This window comes from Mesoplodon mirus (assembly GCF_964341445.2).
Source record: "Mesoplodon mirus genome assembly, chromosome: 17".
Taxonomy (NCBI): domain Eukaryota; kingdom Metazoa; phylum Chordata; class Mammalia; order Artiodactyla; family Ziphiidae; genus Mesoplodon; species Mesoplodon mirus.
The window spans coordinates 13,768,652-13,791,583 of record NC_138993.1 but is presented as its reverse complement, the minus strand read 5'-3'; the positions used below and the strand labels follow the sequence as shown (position 1 = coordinate 13,791,583).

At 41.0% G+C, this 22,932-nt stretch overlaps 1 protein-coding gene across 1 annotated transcript in view; it reads right to left on the bottom strand.

Annotated features, from left to right (window-relative positions):
* The window catches only part of FREM2 (FRAS1 related extracellular matrix 2), a gene marked incomplete at its 5' end in the record, with an annotated part of 150,848 nt that extends 128,275 nt beyond the window's left edge, over nucleotides 1-22,573 (bottom strand). The window contains 2 exons of the mRNA XM_082601912.1: nucleotides 12,126-12,215; nucleotides 17,395-22,573. Of these exons, the coding sequence (XP_082458038.1) occupies nucleotides 12,126-12,215; nucleotides 17,395-22,573 (5,269 nt within the window). The remainder of the gene's footprint in view (nucleotides 1-12,125; nucleotides 12,216-17,394) is intronic.
* Nucleotides 22,574-22,932: the final 359 nt, after the last annotated feature.

Genomic DNA, 22,932 nt, shown 5'->3' with positions numbered 1-22,932 from the left:
TGGAGGAAAGTAGTCAGAGCTCTCTTGAAACAAAAAGAGGAGAATTGTGTCCTGGCTTCCTTCATCAAAATACTATGAAGGTGCTATTTTCCAAGCATAAATCAAAATCAACAAGAAGAATAAAACGTAGTTCTAAATTGAAAACCAAACATAGCAAGATAATTGTGTTCCCTTAATCTTTTCTTTTAATTTCTTAGTACCAAGAATACTAATTAATAGCCTCTTCAAAAAGTGAGTCTTATGTGAAATGGTACTTAGCCATAACTGAATAATTTATTCTGGAATCTTCTACCATAACAGCAATATGAGAATTCTAAATGTGGACCACCTAAAGGTACACTGTTTTCTTAACCTTATATTTATTCCCTAATGAAAAATCGCTAATGATACCACTACTTGGCAATTGATTTTTTATCCTAGGGGCAGAAACAGATCAATAAATTAATGATTTTAGTAAATTTACACCAACTTTTCTAAAAGAAAAGGTTCAGGAAAACTTTTTCCCCCTCATTTACACAAACTTTATTGCTCCTAGGAAATGTACATTATGAAATCAATCTACATTTGTGAAGCAAGAACCAAAACATCTATATTTTGTGTGTGTGTGTGTGGTTCACACATTCCTCACTTTATCACAATGTTAAAAAACCATATTTTTACTTATTTGCAATTGGGATTAGGTATGACATTTTTCCCTTTGACTTCACTGGAATATTGCAGAAAGATCCATGGCTGTAAAACTTATCAGGTAGAAACAGATAAATAAAGCTGTTAAATAAAATCTACATATTACCCAATCATTATTTTTAAGAATATTAGAAGGATGAGATTTTAAAAAGCAGTTTTCCTGTAAAATCACAGGAAAATAAGATTTTACATTTTTATTACACGGAATCAAGAAGTATCTGTTTACTGGGGACTTGCCTGGTGGCACAGTGGTTAAGACTGCGCTCCCAATGCAGGGGGCCCGGGGTTCGATCTCCGGACAGGGAACTAGATCCCACATGCATGCCGCAACTAAGACCCGGAGCAACCAAATACATTAATTAATTAAAAAGAAAGAAGTATCTGTTTACTGAAAATAATTCACATAAGCAATATTCAGCTTTTAAGGAACATGTTAAGAGTAATATACAAATCCACGGCACTTATTTTCCAGTGACAGAAATGGAGAATTTCAAAATATATGCTCTTATTACTTAGATTTACTAATTTTCTCAAAGATGCTTTTATTTGTTTTTTTCTTTATGATAATGACTAAATGGAACATCTGTCAGCTGCATAACTATACTACAGTATAGTTTAGTACAGCATTCTATACTAAATATATTTAGGAGATTCTAAGACCTGAACGAACATGGTATTTTATCACTGTCTTCAGCTGGTTGTGTCCCAGCGTATTAGACTTGCGATCAAAACTGTCCCTTAAACCTCACAATTGCTAAATCAAGATGTTTTGGAGTACTACATTTTGGTAAAAGCATGTTACTATATTTAACCTTCAAGTCTATAAAATTTATATTTCCAGTCAGTAAAAAAGAGAAATAAAACATGTAGAGTGAAAAGAAGTACAGTGTTTTGTATTTCTATGCTTTGGCCAAAGTGAAAACTCATTATTATTAGATTAATGGAAATCTTAGTTTAGCTACTTACTAGTGGTCCAATAACTTTGGAAGCATTCTTAGCTTTTAGATTCAGCACTGAAGAAGTGTTCATTATTCTTCCACTTTTGTCCCTGTATATCCCATCTTTCCACCAAAAACAAAGAGTCAGACAGTCAAACTTTATACACAGTTGAGAAAGGCAAGCACAAGGAAGAAAGGAAGAAAGAAAAGGACAGGAGGAGGAGTGAGAGAGGGAAAAGAAGCGAGAAAAAAAAAAAGGGAGACAAACAGAAAGAGAAGCTCTGGAAACCCTCATGGTAGTAGCTACCTGCACAGTTCTTACTATGCCGCCGGAACTGTGCTGCATGAATGATCTTATTTCCACGAATAATCTTACTTAAATCTTCAAAAGAACCCTATTAGCTAGGTACTATTATTGTCCCACTTTACAAATGAAACTGAGGCTTGGAAAGGTTCAGTTTCTTGTCTCAGGGTCACAACACCAATTGGTATTTGTCCCAGTTCTAACTCCAGAGGCTGCGCCCCTCACTTGGATGGAAACAAGATAAGCAGGGTCAAGAGGTTGACCTTCCTGTGTACACATTTCAAAGAAGTAAGACATCTCATAATTAATATGTTGGAAAGGACCTCTTAATTTCCCTTCAACCTTTTCCATGCCCCGCTAGTCTTTTCCATCTCAACAAACGGCAGCCCCATTCTCCGCTGGCCAAGAAACCCAGAATCATGCTTAATTCTTTTTTCCTGACCCCATAATCCAATCCATCAGTAAGTACTATAGATTGAGATCTGAAATTATGCAAGCCTCTCTTCTTCTCTCTGTATCAGAGGTCTTCCTGCATCAGCCCCTGCTTTCTCCTTGATATGTCCCCTTGACTCTCCACAGCTACAAGAGTCATCATCTGAAAACATAAACTGGAACGTGTTACTCCCTTGTTTTAAAATGATTTGGGTTCCCAGTGCTATACAGAAGGTCCTTGTCGGTTATCCATTTAAAATATAGCAGTGTGTATATGTCAATCCCAAACTCTGTTCAATATTCTGTAACAACCTAAATGGGAAAAGAATTTGAAAAAGAATAGATACATGTACATGTATAACTGAATCATTTTGCTGGGCACCTGAAACTAACACAACATTGTTAATCAACTGTACTCCAAAATAAAATAAAAAGTTAAAGAAGATGATTTGGGGGATTCTCTTTCCCTCAGAACAAAGTCTAAGTTACTGCCCTGGGTTTATAAAGCTCTCGCCCCAGTCTGTCTCCCGAGCATCATTTTGTCCCACTCTCTGGTTTGTTAGTTGAGCTCCAGGTCCATTGATGTTCTTCCGGTCACTTGAACACACCAAGCTCAGTGCCATCGCACGTGCTTTTCCCTCCACCTGGAACATTTCTTCCTCCCTTCTTCCTGATGCAGCTTCCTCTCATCCTAGGTCTAAGCTTAAATAGTACACCTTTCAGAGGCCTTTCCTGACATCTGCATCTCTATCTTGGATTTAATTACAACCCCCATAATACTTTAAACAATGTATATGTGTTGTATTTGTCTATTGTTTTATCATCCATAGCTATCAGAACCTCAGGTCAGAGGTCATAACTGCCATGATCGTCATTATTTTCCAAGATCCCAATAGACACCTGAAATATAGTTGGGGCACCAAAAATACTTGTTGAATAATTCAATAAATAAGTGAATAGGGAAACTCTTTAAGTTTCACCATAGAAACTCGGAACCTTCTCTTCCATTGCATTCTGGTTCTCTGTTGTATTCTTACAGGTTCTAGCAAATATAGAATCATACTAATGACAACTGTCATTGAACACCACGGTCTATTTCTCCCGGCCACGCAGAGCAAATTTAAAAAGACAGAGTGGGATATTACTGAGTAATGTAATATATACCACAAATAAATATTTGATTTGAGATTATGGTATTTTAGTCACTTATGAAAGATTTGCTTAGTTTTTAAAAGGTGATTATCATTTGTTTTGAGAGTAAATATAGAACCATGCTAAACCTCTAAAAATGTGTCTAATAAGGATTCATATTCACGGGAAGATTTAATGATTTAAGAAAAGTTTCCTCTAAACTAAAGCTAATGAAAACAGTACAGCTATATGACATATAATTTTGGAATGAACCTAAAGAATAATAACTAATAAAATTTAGTTTATATTTTTCTATTTAAAAGGTACAAATTCTTTCATGGACAGTACAGTACAGGTATTTTATAGATTCATGCTTTTAAAGGCAGGGATCTGGCATAGAAAGATCCTGATGACTTGAACTGTTCTGAACTGTTCAATGAGAAAGGAAAGGCTTACAAACATTATGCCATAGTCGCCAATACCTCCTCCCAGGATCTGTATTCTAGTGGATCTGTGCTCTCTTACAGATTAAAAATACTTGTATCAGTGCCTGACATTACTTCACCGTCTTATTATAACCCCCTGAGGCACTAGTGTCTTTCCTCTGGTTCTCATGTCACTAGTAATTAACTTTATTGCCAAGAATGCTTGCTTTTTTTTCCTCTCAGCTGAACGTCTGTAAAATCTTTTAATGCTTGTACTCAGACCTCATTTTCCGACTTACTGCACTTATTTATATTTTTCCAGCCCTTGCTTTAAATTCAAGCTAATTATCAATAATGACTTTGCTTTAAACCTTGAAGTTACTGGTCATCTTCCAGCAAAAACTTGTGCTTCTTCTAAACCAGCAAGAAGAGCTTCCAGTCTCCTGGTGTCCTGTGTATTCAACCATCAGGTATGGAATAAAATTCTGAAAGCCTCATCCTTAACTGACATTTCATATACAGAAATGACTTTGCAGCTTTTTCTACTATGTCAAGAAGCTATTTATATCTTTCAATAGCATATGAATTAGGGATCTTAGCGGATGAAAAACTGGGCACCGCAAGGCACAATCAAAGACAGTGGCAACACATGTCTGGCTACGGACCAGATACATTATAATGGCCAACACGCATATCATGTCTGACGTCCAGTTTCAGTGCCAAAACCAGAGAGAGGCTCTCATAGACGGTGTGCCCATGTCATATGACAGCTCAAATGAGGAAGCGGCAAACCAGTTCTCATAATGGAGAAAAAAGTAGGGCTCCTCCTACTAAGTATACTGGGCCAGATGATCACGTATCCTGATTCTTTCTTCTGCCCATCAAGAAGTACCTTGATTTATGTCAGAGTTTGGGATTGACATGTACACACTGCTATATGTAAAATAGATAACCAACAACGACCTACTGTATAGCACAGGGAACTCTGCTCAATATTCTGTAATAACCTCAATGGGGAAAGAATTTGACAAAGAATAGATACATGTACATGTATAACTGAATCATTTTGCTGTGCACCTGAAACTAACACAACATTGTTAATCAACTATACTCCAACATAAAATATAAATTTAAAAAAGAGAGAAATATTGCAGAAAAAAAAGAAGTCTCTTGAATCTGATGCTCAGGCTTTGAGACTTGAAACAAGCAAACAAACAAGAAACATAAAAATGTACATAATGGCTTTTTAATAAGAACTGAGGATACTTTATGCTAATATAGCTTTCTACTTCTCTCCCTGTCATAAAGTTGTCTCACATGAGGCAAAAAAAATTGGGGTGACTAAAAATACTTAAGGCAGTGGTGCTGTCTTAAAAATTTCAGTGGTTTATAGAAAATGTTGATTCCTTTTTAAATTTTAAAATTGTATAATTGTTTATATAACATACTGACAACTTATTTTTTCCTGAAAAGAATTCTTTAAGAATAACATGAGCTCTAAACTGGTGGTTACTGTGAATCTCTTCAATCTTAAGTATATTTCACTGAAGGTTTCAAAAGCATTTTTACAGCAGTTAGTTTCATGTATTTAAAAATGTGAAAGCTTTACTAAAAATCTTTTTTGCCGCCATAAGGATTTAAATCAATGCTAGGATAAGAGAATGTTCTAAAGGAATGCAAAGGGTCCCCTGGGAACTGTTTATAGGAGCTTTTTGTAGAATACTATTTAATTGATCCTTATATAAAATAGAGCTTCTTTTGGCCATTTGTCTATTTATTTATTTTAATATTTGTTTAATATTTACTGTGTGTTCACCCCTGGATAGGCCTTGTGGTATAAAGATTAATGACACCTTTTTTTTTTTTTTTTTTTTTTGCCGTACACGGGCCTCTCACTCTTGTGGCCTCTCCCGTTGCGGAGCACAGGCTCCGGATGCGCAGGCTCAGTGGCCATGGCTCATGGGCCCAGCCGCTCCGCGGCATAGGGGATCTTCCCGGACCGGGGCATGAACCCGTGTCCCCTGCATCGGCAGGCGGACTCTCAACCACTGCGCCACCAGGGAAGCCCGACACCTTTTTTTTGACTTGAAAAAGTTTCTTCTCTACTAATGGAGGTCTTCACATTAGCAACTAATCAGAAAACAACATTCTTGTTCTAAAGAAAGGCAGGGATAGAAGCACAAAAAAAAGGGCATGGCTAATTTTGTTATCAAGATATTGGGAGCAACTTTGGAGAGGGAATGACATCTGAGTTGAAAGTTGAGGAATGATTAGCGGTCGTCAGGGCTGAGGGTGGGACATACCTGGAATAGTTACGTGAGACTGGATTTCACATCATAATAAAGAGCTAGACGATTTCCTTGGAGACAAAACTAAAAAGGGACAGGAGTGCTTTCATGTTAGAATACTTATAATGTTAGAAGAGGAAAATTACAGAGTTAAAGGCTGAGAAGAAATCAGGTAAAATATGCTCTCTTATGAAGGGGATAAAAGAATACATGTTTTTTTCAAGGATGTGCTTCTTGTAAGCAACATGTAATTGGGTTTTGTTTGCTTATCCAGTTTGACAACTTTTATATTCTAATTAGAACATTTAGTTCACTTACATTTAATATAATTATCGATATATTTTGCTTTATATCTATCATCATAATATTTGCTTTCTTTTTGTTTCTTCTGTTCTATGTTCTGTTTTCTCTCATTTCTTGTTATCTTTTTGATTTATTTTATTATTATTAGTTTTCTAATTTCTTCCCTCTATTAGCTTAGGAAAAACAAAACAAAACAAAACAAGAATACATGCTGTTTTTCTTCCCACAAAATTCAAAGCACTAGATCTGGAATTTTAATTCAAAGAGGCAATTATCAAAGGAGGATGTGTTTTCCAAGTCTGTATTATTATTATTACATTGAATTACCCTTGAGAAGACATAAGGATAAAAGCAAAAGAGATGGAAGATGGTTTAGATAAATCCATAGGTGACTGCTACCCACACTTATATACAAAAGCTCTTTGGATGAAGCCACAGATAACAGGAATACGCTTCCTAATTTCAGAGTTTGACTTTTTAGACTGTAACTATGAAAATGCATGTGTTGATTGGCCCCAGAAAACTGGATGGATGACCTATTTTGCTGTAATATTTTCATGGGTTTTTTTTTTGGGCTGCGCCACGCGGCTTATGGAATTTTAGTTTCCTGATCAGGGACTGAACCTTGGCCCTCAGCAGTGAGAGCGCAGTGGCCTAACCAATGGACTACCGGGGAATTTCCTCAGGTTCTTCACTAATATTCCAATAAATGTATTTCATTACTAAATGATCATTTGAAGAATTACAATATGACAATTTATAATTATGAATTTTAAGGGCTGCATAACATTTTCTGATGTAGATACCATTACTAAAAAGCTCTATTTTTACTGGCATTAGTCATTTCCAGATTGCTACTCTTCGCATGGTGACATCCATGTGTCTACAAATTTTGCTTCTGTTGAGCCATGTCTCAAGTGGAATATTATAGCCTTCTTGACTTCATCTCCATATTCACAGATGTTTCTTCAACTTTATTTTCTCAGTTTACAACCTCACAAATAGTTTGGAAGTGTACCTGTTTCACCATAATCCCGGAAGTGAATTTTTAAAAACTTTCTTTGTAATTTAATTGATAAAATAATTATAAAATGGTACCTTTGTGACCAGCTAGAAGGGTGGGATAGGGAGGGTGGGAGGGAGGGAGATGCAGGAGGGAAGAGATATGGGGACATATGTATATGTATAACTGATTCACTTTGTTATAAAGCAGAAACTAACACACCATTGTAAAGCAATTATACTCCAATAAAAACGTTAAAAAAATGGTACCTTAATTTGATACCTTAATTTGGTACCTTAATTTAATGGTACCTTGATTTGATTTGTGTTTATTTCAACTTTAGAAAGAATAAATTTTTTTCCACATGTAGGTAGAAAAACTACAGTGTGATACCAGGAGAGAATACTATAAGTATTAGGATGCAGTGACCTTTAAAGTATTCTAAAATAAAACTGTACACCCCAGAGGATGCAGAACTTTTTGTCTCTCAGCAGATCCTACTCTGACTTCATTCTCATCTATCAAACATGCCTAAAAACTCAGTCTAGAGAACCCAGAAGAATTCAAGTATTCCTCCCTCTTATGTCAATCCTGAATAAGTGTCGAAGTTACTGTTTGAGGAAAGAATCTGGGATTCAAATGGGCTTCTAGCTGCCTGGTTATACAACTTGAAGGAGTTACCTATATCTGTGACTCAGTTTACTCATCTGCCAAATATACGTATTTTTAACTGTGCTCGGAGCTATGAAGGCAAAATTGCATAAATGATAGTTCTAATAAAAGAGCTAATGGAAAGAACCCTGACATATGAGGATCTGTGTGCGTGTGTGTGTGTGTGTGTGTGTATACATGTGCTATATTAACCAACATTCATTAAGTCCAAACACAGTAGAACTCCGAGGTGAAAATCCTGACGTTATCTATTCTTCAATTAGTGTATTCTTTATTTTTTTTATTATTTTTTTAAATTAGTTTCTGCTTTATAACAAAGTGAATCAGTCATACATATACATCTGTTCCCACATCCCTTCCCTCTTGCGTCTCCCTCCCTCCCACCCTCCCTATCCCACCCCTCCAGGCGGTCACAAAGCACCGAGCTGATCTCCCTGTGCTATGCGGCTGCTTCCCACTAGCTATCTGCCTTACGTTTGGTACTGTACAATTAGTGTATTCTTTAGCCCAGTCTTTTGGTAATTGCCCCAAAGCCCTCCAAACACTAAAAAGTAGTAACTCTGTCCTAAGCACCAATCCATTAGTCATGGGTGGTCTTAACTGGTTAGCACATTATAACAGGAGAATTCTGTGGCTAGCCAGGTTCTTTTTTTTTTTTTTTTGCAGTACACAGGCCTCTCACTGTTGTGGCCTCTCCTGTTGCGGAGCACAGGCTCCGGATGCGCAGGCCCAGCGGCCATGGCTCACGGGCCCAGCCGCTCCGTGGCATGTGGGATCTTCCCGGACCGGGGCACGAACCCGTGTCCCCTGCATTGGCAGGCGGACTCCCAACCACTGTGCAACCAGGGAAGCCCCAGGTTCTTATGATAATATAATTAAATCGAAAACAAAGGATTTTAGTTTTCTGTTCTCCTCAGCCTCCTCTCCCATTCTTGACTCCTGAAATTAAAAGCTATGTTTTATTTTTAATGTTATTTGAGGATTATATTTGCTCCAGTAATTTCCTTAGATAGTCACTGTCCTAAAATCAATCTGGTTGACTTGAAGAAAGTGATTTTTAGTGAATTGGAGAGAGAATTGGCAGTAGAGAGTTGATTGATTTTATGCCATGGTGCCTTGACTTGTTTCTCAGATCTGAAATACTGAGGCATTTCATATATTTCATGGGGATGGTATATGGATATGCTTACTATAATTGTATAAAGTAAATGATAATAAATGACTACAGCTGAATCCAGTAACTAAACCCTCTGGTCCAAAAAGTCTGTCATCAAATGGATGGGAAGGGTAAGTACCCTTGAGGGGGCTCTATTACTTCCTGGATGGGTGGATGGATGTGTTTGGGGAAGTGACCTGGCTACTCTGAGACCTAGATCCTTCCAACTGAGAAACAAGGAGAATCCTTGTTCATAAGATTCAATCCTTGTATTACCTGACATAATTCCTGAGGTATACATATCTTGGAGAAGTGTCAAATGACATCACAATGTGTCTTCACAAACATGTCATCTAGTTCATGAAATTTACATTGCTACATTTGAAGATTTTGAAAATAAATGTTAATATTACAGTCTATAAAATAGGTCTTTTCTAGAGTATATTTTGATGAAATTACTGACTGTACTACTAGAAGATATAATAGCTAGGTCAGAAAAAATTCATAGTTCTTAGTGTAATATTTTTGTAGAGAGGAAGAATATCTTTATTTCTTCTTTTATCACAAATATTGCAAACATTTTTTTTACTTCTGTTTAGCAAAATACCTCACACTTCCCAGAGAGGAGAATTTCATTCAAGATACTCTGTAAGTTTAAATAGTATTGCACTTCTCATTGATATATTAGAATATGTTACAAGAGACAGTGCAAAAATCCTAAAAAAATAAGTATCAGATTGAAACTATTTTGAAATACATATATGACTTTTTATTTTTTAATCTTGCAGGTCTCTGTATTTATTCTGTCAAAGGGAAGTTTTCTTGCATCAGGGAAATTAAGATAAATTCTGTTCCACAGATAGTTGCCAGAATCTGCCTGAGCCCCGTAAGTAATGCTAAGTCAGTGGGAGGAGAAGAGTAAAGGACAATATCTCTGGAATTTTTCTCTCTCACATGAAACTCTAGCTCTGAAAAAGCTCCCAAAATGATTTTGTTCCTATTTCCATAACACATCTTTAGACGCTCAGCCACTTTTTCAGCAAATCCAAAAATAAACCCAGTCTCTTCAACTAGTCACTCCTCACTTAATATTTTGAAATATGATACAGTATAATGTTTTCCGAAGTTTGAATACAGACCAAAATTTTAAAGTAATTGCTACCATTCCATTCAGCTAAGGAAAGAAAAGTGCATAATAATAGAGAATATATATGTATAAAAAGAAAGAAAAAGCAAAATGTATAAAAAAGTATAGGCTATAATGTCTTGGAATTGTAGTCATTGGATTTCAAACATTTTTGGGGAATTTTAAAGAAAATCATACTTTTGCTATTGAGGTTTATTCAGTCACTCGGAAGGCTATACATGGTGTTTGGAACCAACGATTTAGTCCTTACATTTATATATATATATACATATATATATATATATATGTATATATAAAATATATATGTATATATATATATATATAATATATGTATATATATGTATATATATAAGACAAATTTGAATTATTTCAGAGTCTCACTCTAAAGTTTACTTGCAGTAGTATTTCCCATTTGGGCAGCAAGATTCAACAAGCAGATTATTTTCTGATAAGTTGATTTCCTTCTCAGAACTTGGTTTCATACTAAGATTCATTTATCAATATGTAGAATACTAAAGTATGATTTGGTTGCTAAAAAAAATAAAGGCATTAAACTTATTAAATTCAGTTGAACCCAAGTAAACTCACTTTTTTTTTCCTGTCTGTCACACACCCAGCAGATGTCATTTTTCAGAGCTGTGATCCTGTTACATCCAACATTTTAAACAAGTGCTATTTAATGCTTCAAAAAAATAGGAAGGGTAAGCATGGAATCTTTTTGAGATAGATGACAGAATAGTGTGCGTTTTTATAAAGATCGTAAGGAAACAGGTGACTGAATCATTTCTCCCCCTCTCTTCTCTCGCACACAGGTCCTCTCATTCCTGTGTCCTGTTCACACATTCTTTCTGAGGTTCTTTTCCTTCTCCTGAGAGCAAGTGAGAACACAAACATCCTTATGATCAATCTAGAAGTGGCCAGCTTTCCTCCTAGGCTGCAGGGTGAGGAAGGGAGCTGAAGAGTGTGAGAGGCAGTCAGGGCTCTGGGGGAGCGATGACAATAAATTACTGAGGTGACTTAGATCCCAGGTCATAGTCTAGTCTCTGCAGTATTCAGACTTCACCAAGGAAAAGCTGAGCTAGACCAAGTCACAAAATGCCCCAAACTAAGAAAACTAAGAAAATCATTAGACATACTGAGCCTGATACACCTTTATTTAGCACTGATTTCTTGGTGAAGGTGACGTATTATCTACCAGCATTAGTCCACACAGCACCCAAGAAAATTAGAAAAAGGCACCCCCTTTGGACAGACACACCTAGGTAGAACACATGGTTTGCAAGTGGGGCTGGGCTGGTCCCAACATCCTCTGGTGGCCTCAAGCAGGCAGCTTTATGCAGAGTATAATCTGAACAACTGGACATGGGGATCCTATTTACGTAGATCTTTCTCTTTAGTGCTTTACAAATCATAAGACAAGAATAATATAACTAGAACGTGTATTTACAATCATTGCAGAGTAGTATTGTGACAGACTGAGAATGTAAGATTTTCATGAACAAGTACCAACTTCACTCAGTACAAATGCAGGTGAGCATAAACTGATACTTGATACCGATTCCCTGTAATCAAGTAGTCAACAGAGCAATGAATAAAAGTCACTCTCCTTGTTTATACTAACAGGAGAGTGACTACTTACCACCATCTTCAACTGTAAAGTGGAATATGTCACTTGTGGCATTAGCCCCTTCTCTCAAGACGTAGCATATTTTCATATCATCAATGTCAGCTAGAAAATAACCAAATAAGAAGATGATTAATTACTAGGGCAAAACTGGTGACTCATCATTTATGGTAAATCCTATTGGCTATTACTTTTCTGAGTCATGTTTAGATCTCCTTCTTCTCCTAAGGGAAAGAGTGCTATCCTATTTCTCATATCTCTAAGCCCCTTGATTTCAGCTGTCCCTTGGAAATCTGATCCCTTACACAGATAGAATGCAAGAGCTAGGTTATAATAATAGCAAGGTGTTGCCCTTCCCAATGGTATTCGCATGTTCATGCACCAAAGGAGTGACTATCTAAATACGGGATGTCAGACTCCATGACAGGTGGACAGGGAGATATTTTGAGGCCTGGCAGATTTCCTGGCACTACTGAAATCACACCCTTTGCCTCCCTGTAGGACTGGCCCTAAGGGGAAAGAGGTTCCTTGGCTCTACCTCAGGCTAACTTTTCTTACCTCTTGCGGTACAGTAGGCTGTTTTTAAGCTCTCCAAATTTTTGAAAGGAAAAATGAAGAAAATTTTTTTTTAAAAAATCCCACGGATTGAAATTACTATCATGACCCAATGCCAAAGAGAACTTAGAAAACATCGAGTAAAAGGTGAAACCTTTATTCAGAGTGAAAAGTTATTCTGCCTCGGAAATGCTTTTTCTAATGCTTTCTATTCTAGCTATCAAATTCACTGGCACATTGGGCCTCCCTGGTGGCGCAGTGGTTGAGAGTCCGCCTGCCGATGCAGGGGATACGGGTTCGTGCCCCGGTCTGGGAGGATCCCATATGCCGCGGAGCGGCTGGGCCCGTGAGCCATGGCCGCTGGGCCTGCGCGTCCGGAGCCTGTGCTCCGCAACGGGGGAGGCCACAACAGTGAGAGGCCCGCATACCGCAAAAAAAAAAAAAAAAAAAAAAAAAAAAAATTCACTGGCACAGTTTGTTTTCAGTGTTGACTAAAATACAATTTGAAAATGTATTCATCCATTTTATCAGTTTTTCTCCTTAATGATGCCACACAGACAACATAATAAAACAAACATCATTTTGTTCTGTGATACAGTAGACCTCTATTGGATCTGGGCCAATCAGCAAGTAGTTATTTCCAAGGTTACATAAAACCAAGATCATAGCTAAAAATTGCTTCAACAATAGTATGTGGTATTTATTTGTCTCGTGTGTGCTCTATGGTTTATTCATCTCCTAAGATCTCTCATAAGTTCATGGTATGGAGTTTAAAGGCATTACATATAAGAAAATGATTTTATGAAAGAATAGTATCAAGTGATGCAAAGTATTAGAATCAACAAATTACTCCATGAATTTCTATAGCTCCACTTTATAGATGTGAAACATATGACCTACCTTGGCTCACACAGTTTTGGAAGGTGACTTGCTTACAATCAAACATTTGAGGAGGGGAAAAATCTGATTTAATAGTTAATAGTACCTTCTTGTTAATAGAGATACCTAAAGGTGAAGCAAGTTCAAGATGTGTTGTTCTCCCTTAGCATTTCTTTTCTAACTCTACTGTAATCTCCCCAAATTCTGCCTCTTTCTGCATGGCTGCCTTTTGTAGAAGATTAAAAATTTCTTTTTTCAATCTGTTTTTTGTTTCCACAGTCCTTTGCTCAGGATCTTACATTCAGTAAAGGCTCAAATGTTTGTTAATCTAAAATGAAAGAGCCCGGAGGTCTGGTGGTCCACACCTGCATCTCTCCCTTCGAATGGATGATGTCTCTCCGGGGGTAAGGAGTGAAGCCCCCTGCACTGCTCTTTACCTGTTTTCTCTTACAACTCTTAACTTTTACAACCTTTAAATTATCGGTTTAGGAATGAAGTGAACTCTGCTCTGACTACAGGTCCTTAGCATAAAGACAACATCCTCTGGTCATGTGGGGAAGACCTTTGTCCAATGTTCCCATTTCTTCTTTAATTCTATAAGAAAATCTAAAGGCTCCACTATAGGAAAAACAACAACAACAATACCCAATCCCTGTATCAATGTTTTCTAAGCAGAAACTATAGTACTTGGGAGATAGTTTCATTGAAATAAAATACCTCTTCAAGACTGATTTTTAAGAACTTTTCTTTTTTGAAGTAATGAGAACATGAATTCAATTATAAGACATTCAGGTGTCAAATTTGCTCTCCAAGTTAGGCCCAGGCTATTATTGATTAGATGAAACAAACTACAATCCTTTTCATAATTCTGTTAATAATGCATTGTTCAAAAGGGGGGCTTTTAAAAAATCTCAAGTGAGTAAAGACTTTGATCATAACACTGTTATTCTACAGGTAGCTCTAAAAATAACAAAACACACTATAAATATACATATAAACACTTGCTTCTTAAGGCACAGAAGTATTAGGAAGATTAAAACCTGAGCCAAAATGTTATTTTCTTTCAGTAAACATCTAACAATTAACTAGATTTTCTTCTCATTGTTAAACATGCATCAAATTTATTTCAGTTTATCTACATAATCATTCCATGTTTTATTTTTTTTTTAATTCTAAATTCATGAACATTCCTGGTAGTCACACCCTGGCTACCTTTGGGAAATTTATGAAATTGATTTCTAAATTATCTCCCACAAGATATTATTATGTATTTATTGTAGAGAAAAAAATCCAGGTACCTGAGACAAGTGATTTAGATGTGGGGTGAAGAGAGCAGGGAAGGGCACCTTGAGAAAGAGCAAAGTTTGAACTAACTAAATAATTTCCTTAATTTGTCTAATTCTACCTTGTTTACTTTTCCTAATAGTGAAATTTAATAAGTTTTAGAAATAATTTTTTTTTCTCCTAGGGACCATTTGGTCAATTTATTTGGCAATAGCCTTCCCAAGCCATGTGTGCTAAGTGGACTTAATTCAGTGCATTGAAAATCCATCAAAATATAGTTCATCTCACCCCTTCATGATAAAACAAAAACAAAGAAAAAGACAGTACAGTCCTCAATTTAGTCACTGCTTTTACTTTCTCTACTGCAAGAGCAGCCATGGTAGCTCTATAATGGAGGTTTCTCCATTTTTACTCACTTATCTAATCTCCATAAACAACTCCTATGAACCAAACTCCAGCGTCAACTTGTTGTAATGAGTCCTGTGTGATTAAGTACCAACAGCTTTCCTAGTCAACATTTGGGTTCTTACTGGAACGTGATGATTTCTTTTAAAATGTAATCTTAAAAATTTATCTTCACTTTTTATAATGAACTCATAACTACTCTATATTTACAAATGACTATAAAAAGTAATCATGGTGCATCAAGTCAGTGACAGATAGAGCAACAGCCTGTGATGAAATAGCAGAATTTTATGGCTCAATATTTAGGAAATAATATTCCAATATTTTGAGCTGTTGGACTTGGTCCATAGAATTTAAATTAAATAATTTGCTTATTTTCCTTCTTTTAAAAAAAAATCTCTAAAATCAGGTTATATTTTCTCATCAGAGGAGTCGTTTGAAGTAACATTTTCAATCCTGTAAAGAATATCCTTTCCATATTCCTTTCATCCTCTTTACTTTCCATGAAAATAAACCAGTCTAAGATTGCATGCATCTCTACCCTCAGAAAGCCTTCACACAAAAGTTTCCTGCTGGTCTGGCCTGACACTTGGCACTCTGAAGTTTTCCTGTCCCTGCAGGCCCTAAGATATAGTCAGGCTTTCAGCCAAGAATCAGGAGGTTGGAGTGTAGGGCTATTTGCCAGCATCTAAAACAGAGAAGCAGTTTACTTTAACACTACACTTTGCAACATCCATGTTTAGTAAAGCATTTGTTATCTAAGAGCACAACACTGCTGCAGGAAAAGAACACTCCCCCTGGGAAGCCCTGGGGTTTAACTCCATCTGGTTTCCATTCTGACAAGGGTGAGGTTTTCATGAAAGCAACCCAAAGCTCTTTGTAATGAAAGTCGCACGTTCTAGAAAACAGAGCTCTAACTCCCAAGCCAGCAGATTGAATGGGCTTCTCCCTTTAGTCACCGAGTAACTCTGCAGGTCACCTGCCCTTCCTGTCTCAGATTCTGTCCCCACACAAAGAAAACTGAGGTTACAAAAATGCTTTAGTCTCAAGGATGCAGATGCTTCAGGCAACGGTGTTGGTTATTGTGTTTGAAACAGGGTAGAGAGGAGGTTGGAAATGAGAAAATAATTTCTTCATTCGACTACTAATCTTGTTAACATATCTTCAGGTTCTTAACAATGAAGTGGATGTATGGTTTGGTGGTGGACTTACTGTCTTCTTATACATCATTAAGTATACTTTCTTTTCTTGTGTGGATTGTCGTAGCATGCCTTGTACATATAATCATTCTAAATCTAGATAGGTGTTTACCTCTTACATCTTTGGGCTGGTGTTAGCCTAAGTCATAAAATCTTATAAAAACTATAAAATCTACAAAGTAAATATAAATACACCTTTTTATTTTCGTTACAAATTTTCTAACAACTATACCAGACTTAGAACAAATCCTCTAAAAAAGCAATCAAAATAATATAAATTTGAAGGTTCTGTGTGAATGGTGGGTGATGATAATAAATAATAATGTGGATGTATAGAATTTAGAAAGCACATCTTTCTCTAAGATGCTAACATGAACTGTCTGCAGCATATAAAACAGGCTGCTCAGAGGACGGGCAGAGCCGAACTGGAAAGCCTGCTTTAAATTTTTTTTTTTTTTTTTTTTTTGCGGTACGCGGGCCTCTCACCGCTGTGGCCTCTCCCGCTGCGGAGCACAGGCTCCGGACACGCAGGCTCAGCGGCCGTGGCTCACGGGCCCAGCCGCTCCGCGGCATGTGGGATCCTCCCGCACCGGGGCACGAACCTCTGTGCCCTGCATCGGCAGGCGGACTCCCAACCATTGCGCCACCAGGGAAGCCCCGCCTGCTTTAAATTTAATTCACCAAAGTCGAGCTCCTCCTTTGACAATTTAGCTTGTATTTTCAAAATACGATACTCCTTCTAATAAAAGTCACTGCAGTAGGACATATAGCAAGAAGGGAGCTGTTCTCCCAGGAAAGAGAGTCCCTGTATTTTCACCTCCCTTTCATTTCCCTTCTCTTCCCTCCCCTTCCCTTGGAGTCTAATTTGATGCTCTATTTATGAAGTTTTCAGTGACAGCCATATCTCAAGAAATAAAACTTGGAGTGCCCTTTGATCCTAAAGAAAGAAAAGTGAACCATACCTTGTGTAAACTGAGTCACACTGTGGTTGCCTTGGCCCAGGTTGAGGAGATATCCATGTCGTGGGGCCTCCGTCACAATAAACCTAAGAGAAAAATGTAAGCTGTCTCTGTCCTCCACTTTCAATACTTTACTTGTGATCATGAACCCCAAGTGGCCTGTGGCCAGAGGGCGAAGTGTAGAAGCCCCTTTGTTCACTGCAATTTGGGGGACACTATTGTCAACAGCTAAGACCTGGATCTTCATCACTTGGGGTCTTCTTGTTTCAAATACTGTATCAGGGAAAACGTAGAACTCTGTATGGGAACCATCAGTCACCATGAAGGAGAAGCTGTCTTCACTTGACTCGGTGCCATCATGTCTGTAGCTGATTAAGTTTTCATTCAAGTCTTGCTTGGTAAAAATCATGGCGGGTCTGGTATTGTTGAATAGGAGTTGACCATGAACAGGCACCTGGGTGATAGTGAATTTCAAGAGTTTGTCTGGAGTATCTCTATCTTCCACAGTGAGTTCAAAGGGAGTAATCAGCTTGTTTTCTCCTTCGCTGACAACCAGGTTATGGATGGTGACCACTGGCTTTTTGTTGTCCACATCACTGATGGAGATACGGAATGTCCGGAAGACGGGGTTACGTCCGTCAGTGACTTGAAACTCAAAGCTGTCCATCTTCACCTCATCATCAGCTGTGTGGATGTAGTAGATTTTGTTGCCAGCCAGTTGGAGCTGAGTGAAAGATGTGATGGATACTCCAGGTTGGTCTGTGCATTCTAAGTGACCTCTCATGGGAGCCCTGGTGATGGTAAAAACTAAGTTTTCATCAGGACTGTTCAAGTCACTAGTGCTTAGTAGGTCTGTTGTGAGGGTGACCTTACCACCTTCTTTCAAAGACACTCCCTTACTTATCACATCAGGGAAGACAATGTCAAGACTCCCAATAGACACATAAAAGTAGCGATCTATAAGGGCATTTATTCCATCAGTCACATCAAATTTAATTAGATCCCGAATGCCCTCTTGCCCAAAATGGACGTACTGAATTAAGTTCCTGTCCACTTCATCCTGGGTAAAATTCATGCCCAGTGTGATATTTTCAAAGACACCTATAGGTTTTTGTCTCTGTAATAAGCCATGTCCTGGCCCATAACGAATAATATAAACCAAGGATTCGTCTTCAGAATCTAAATCAGTTGCCATTAATATTTTGTTGTTGATAATTTTGGTTTCCCCAATTTCTATTTCCAGTCCATTATTGATGGCCATTCTGGGGGTCTCATCATCAACAGGGATAATCATAATGATGACCATCTTTTCCACAGAGTGCTTACCATCTGTTAGTTTAATCATGAAACTGTCTTCCTGAGTCTCAGAGTCATCATGCTCATAAATAATGCTGGAACTCTCTATGATCTGGTCCAAGGTGAAGCTTTCAACCAAAACCGTGCCATTTATCAGCTGGTTCATGATGTGACCGTGGGTAGGAAACCTGGTAATAATGAAAGTTAAATCATCTGGGGGAAGATCAGCATCAGCAGCATTGAGGATGGGCGTATCGACCACCAGACTCATGCCTTCCATCACCATAAATTCTCTCATAAATATTTCTGGCTGTTCATCATTGGTGGGAATGATTATGATGGGGAAAAAATGTCTCTCTGAAAAGTTAATGCCATCAGAACAACGAAATATAAATCTGTCTTCCACCGGTTCCACTCCTTTGTGGACACTCTGGACGTAGTTTATATGACCCTGCCTGAGATCTTTCAGAGTGAAAGCACTTATGGCAATTCCTGCTCTGGATTTTTCAGAGCCTGGGGCTGGAGAGATGTTCTCCACGTAACCTGAGGTAGGCTGAATAACTATGGTGCACAAGATGTCATCAGTGAGGGAATCAGTATCTTCAGCACTTATGTGCATTGAGGTTATAACACTTTTATCACCTTCCATCACTATAAACCGTTCACCTACAGAAATTTCTGGGGCCTGGCTGTCAACAGGGAGGATGGTCACCCACACGGTAACTCCTTGGATAGTATTACCACCTATTCTCCATTCTTGAGACATATCTGACAGACTCAGGTTGAAAGAGTCCTCCTTGGGCAATAGACCTATCTCCCCGCTAGTGTGGGCGTAAACGACTGAGCCCTCCAAGATGTCCCTTTGGGTAAACTGCTCTGCTGGAACTCCATTGACCAGGATTTCTCCACATAAGGGTGGATCTTCCAAGAGGAAAGTCAACATCAAATCATCAGTGTCCTCATCGGTCCCCTTGATAACATTGGCAGTGATTTCAGTAGCCCCATTTTCTAAAACATCTAGATAGGACCCCAGAGTGCCCGCAGGAAGGCTCAGCATGGGCACCTCATCATCCACTGGCCGGACATTCACTCTGAGAGTGATGGGCACCACATGGTGTCTGTCGCTGACCTCCAAGGAGCAACTATCAGTCAGAGATTCATCCCCATTATGCGCATAGGAAATCCGACCCTGTTTTATGTCCTCTAAGTGGAAAATCCCATCTACACTCAGTATCTGTCCAGACATCCTCATGTGGCCATGTTTGGGTGCCTGTGTGAGAGTGAAAGTGATGTGGGCCACATCAGTGTCTATATCATTCACACTCAACTCAGTCTCACTCAGGATGTGGTGGCCCTTTTCCTGAATAGTGAAGCCAGTGTTGAGGATCTCAGGTGGCTGGTTGTCCACTGGCTGCAAGTAAAGGGTGAAAGTGCCTGGAGCCACATTCCCAGCTCGGTCCTCCACCTGGAATTGGAACTGGGCCACTCGGGCAGCCACTCCCAGTTCTTGATCTGGAGGTCTGTAAGCAATTTTATGGTGGTTGACCTGGGCTTGTGTAAAATGGGTCACCACCACTGAAGGGTTGTCAGTCAGGACCAAAGTGCCCAGTGGGGCTGGTGAGTGGTTTTTATCTGTGTCCATTGGGGGCTGTGTCACCATGTAGCGTAGTTCTCGGTCGTCTGTGTCCAGGTCAGTGTAGTGCAGCCACTTCTTCCTCAGCGGTGTGAGCTGGGATTCCTGTACCACCATCCGAAGGGGACAGCCGCTGCCCAACTCTGGAGGGAGGCGATCCACTGGATGAATGCGTACCACAAACCTCTGTAGCCCAGACCTGTTAGGGGGGTCATGGTTATCCTGGACTCGAAATGTGAACTGGTCCATTACTGGCCCGGGACTGTGAGGCCCAGAGTGCCTGTAGAAAAGCCTCCCCTCCGTTATGTCTCGCTGCCTCCACTCTGTCACTGTTTTCTCATAGAATGCTCCCTGTTTTCTCCAAGGGCCCCTGATCAGCATCTCTTCCTCCTGGGGAGGATGGGTTTGACGGAGAAGCAGATGCCCTGTAGTTGAGGAGGGCGACTCTAGCACAAAAAGAAGCAGAGAGTCATCTGAGTCCATGTCAGCTGCACTTAGAGCTTGGGGCAGGATGGGCACGGTTTCACCCTCTGCCAGTGTCAGCCCCGTGTTGGCATTGAGGACTGGTGGCTGGTCATCCACGGGCACTAAGGTGATAGGGAACAGGAATTGCACCTGGTGTCTGCGTCCTCCATCCGCCATTCGAAGCACGAGGTTGTCACTTAGGGAGCCATCTTTGTCATCGTGGTGGTAGACCACGTGGCCGGCTGCCAGCTCGGCTACCGTAAATGCCTTAGGGGCAGAGTTGCCACTTGAGGCACCCAGAAGGACAAGGTGACCATGTCGGAGGCCAGCCACCACCTCCAACTGTACCGCCTCTAGGTCATCCTCATCACTGACGACCAGGTTCTGTGGTCCACTGCCTGCAGGGCCAGTGAGGGGCCGAGACTGGCCCTCATAGAGAATGAGCCCAGTGTTCCGGGTGACCACTGGAGCCAGTGTGTTCATGGGCTTCACCACCACCATGAAGGCAAAAGGCTCTGAAGCTGCTCCTTCTGGGTCCACTACCTCCAGCTCCAGTTCAAAGAGACGCTCCTGGTCGGAGTCCTCAGAGGGGGGCTGATAGGCAATCTTGAGGAGGTGCAAATCCCTCTGAGTGAAGGAGGAGAGAGGCAGACTGCGATCATCAGTGCTCACCAGGTAGCCCTGGCCAGGCTGGAAAGGAGAGGTGAGATTGAAGATCAACAGGTCGGGGGTAGACTCAGCATCCTCGGCTGCCAACATGTCTGGCGTCAGGGCGGTCAGTACAAACTGGTCCACCTCCATCATCATCATGGCCACAAAACTGGGCTTGGGGGCAGTGTTCTCAGCCCCTCCTCGGATTCTCACCAATACTTGGAAGTGCTCGCGTTTCAAAGCAGGGCTGCCCACAGGAGACCCTCGTGAGCGCAGCTCCACCACCATGGGCACCCAGTCCCTGTTTGGAGAACGACTGGGGGCCGTGTGGCGGTAGCGCACGCCTAGTTCCTGGAAAGCTTTGCAGTCCATCAGGAGCGGCTCCTGGGTGCCCGCCTCGCTGGCACGTCCCGGGACTGGCGGGTAGTGAAGGAGTTCCCCGTAGCGAGGCAGCGCGCCCAAGCCAGACAGGATGCCTACGCGACACTCCTCAGCCTCGGGCTGGTAGGCGAATTCCAAGGTCCGAGCGTCCAGGGCATTGCTGGTGCCCAGCAGCTCCTCCACGACCAGGGGCAGGTTCCGAGTTACAACCTCCAGTTGGGTGAAGACCACCTCCACCTCCAGCACCAAGGGTAGCACTGCCGCCCCTCCCGGCGCGTCGTAGCGGAGCTGCAGCCGGACCCGATCCCGCGACGGGCTGCGCGCGCCCAGGTGCGAGTAGCGCACCTCGCCAGGGCCGAAGTCGCACGGGAAGCGCTTGGGACTCAGACGGCCGGGCCGCTGGGCCAGCGCATCGTTGTCTAGCACGGTCACCACGCAGCGATCCCCCGGCTGCACCTGCAGCACCAGGTCCTGCAACGGATCCAGCCAGACCTCACGGCCGAAGGGCACCCGGAGCCCGCGGTTCGCCGGCACTATGGCCTCTTCGGAGGGGACCCCTGCAACGCCCGCGAGATCCGGGGACAGCAACGCCCGGCCGGGGTCAGGGGGCTGTGCCCGGACGCGGCTTACCAGTGACAGGATAAGCAAAAACAGCAGCACCAGCCGGGGCGGCGGCGGAGGCAACAGCTGAGAGGTGGTGGGGTTCGCTGCGTGGCGCGCGCGGGCGGTGATCCCGGGGGTCCGGGCTGCGCGCATGGTCCGGATGTTAGGGCTCGGACGGGTCGCCCTGAGAGCGCAGCCAGTCCCAGTCCGGGGCAGGTGGTAAGAGAGCCCTCCGGAAAGTGCCAGGAATTCCGCACGGCGCCCGGGGGTTCCTGCTGTAGCCGAGGCTGGACCAGAAGGATGGGAAAGAGGCTCGGCACGGTCCCCGGAGCTGCCGGGGAGGCTAAACCGTCCCGGCCGATCCAGCTCCGCGGCTCGCGGATCAGTCGAGCGGAGAACTGAGTCCCTGCACTCCTCCCTCCCAGGTCCCGGGACCCTGAGCTTTGAGGGAAATCCCTCCCCTCGCACCCCCTTACTCCAGTCCTCCCAGGAGGCCAATCGTCGGTCCCGGG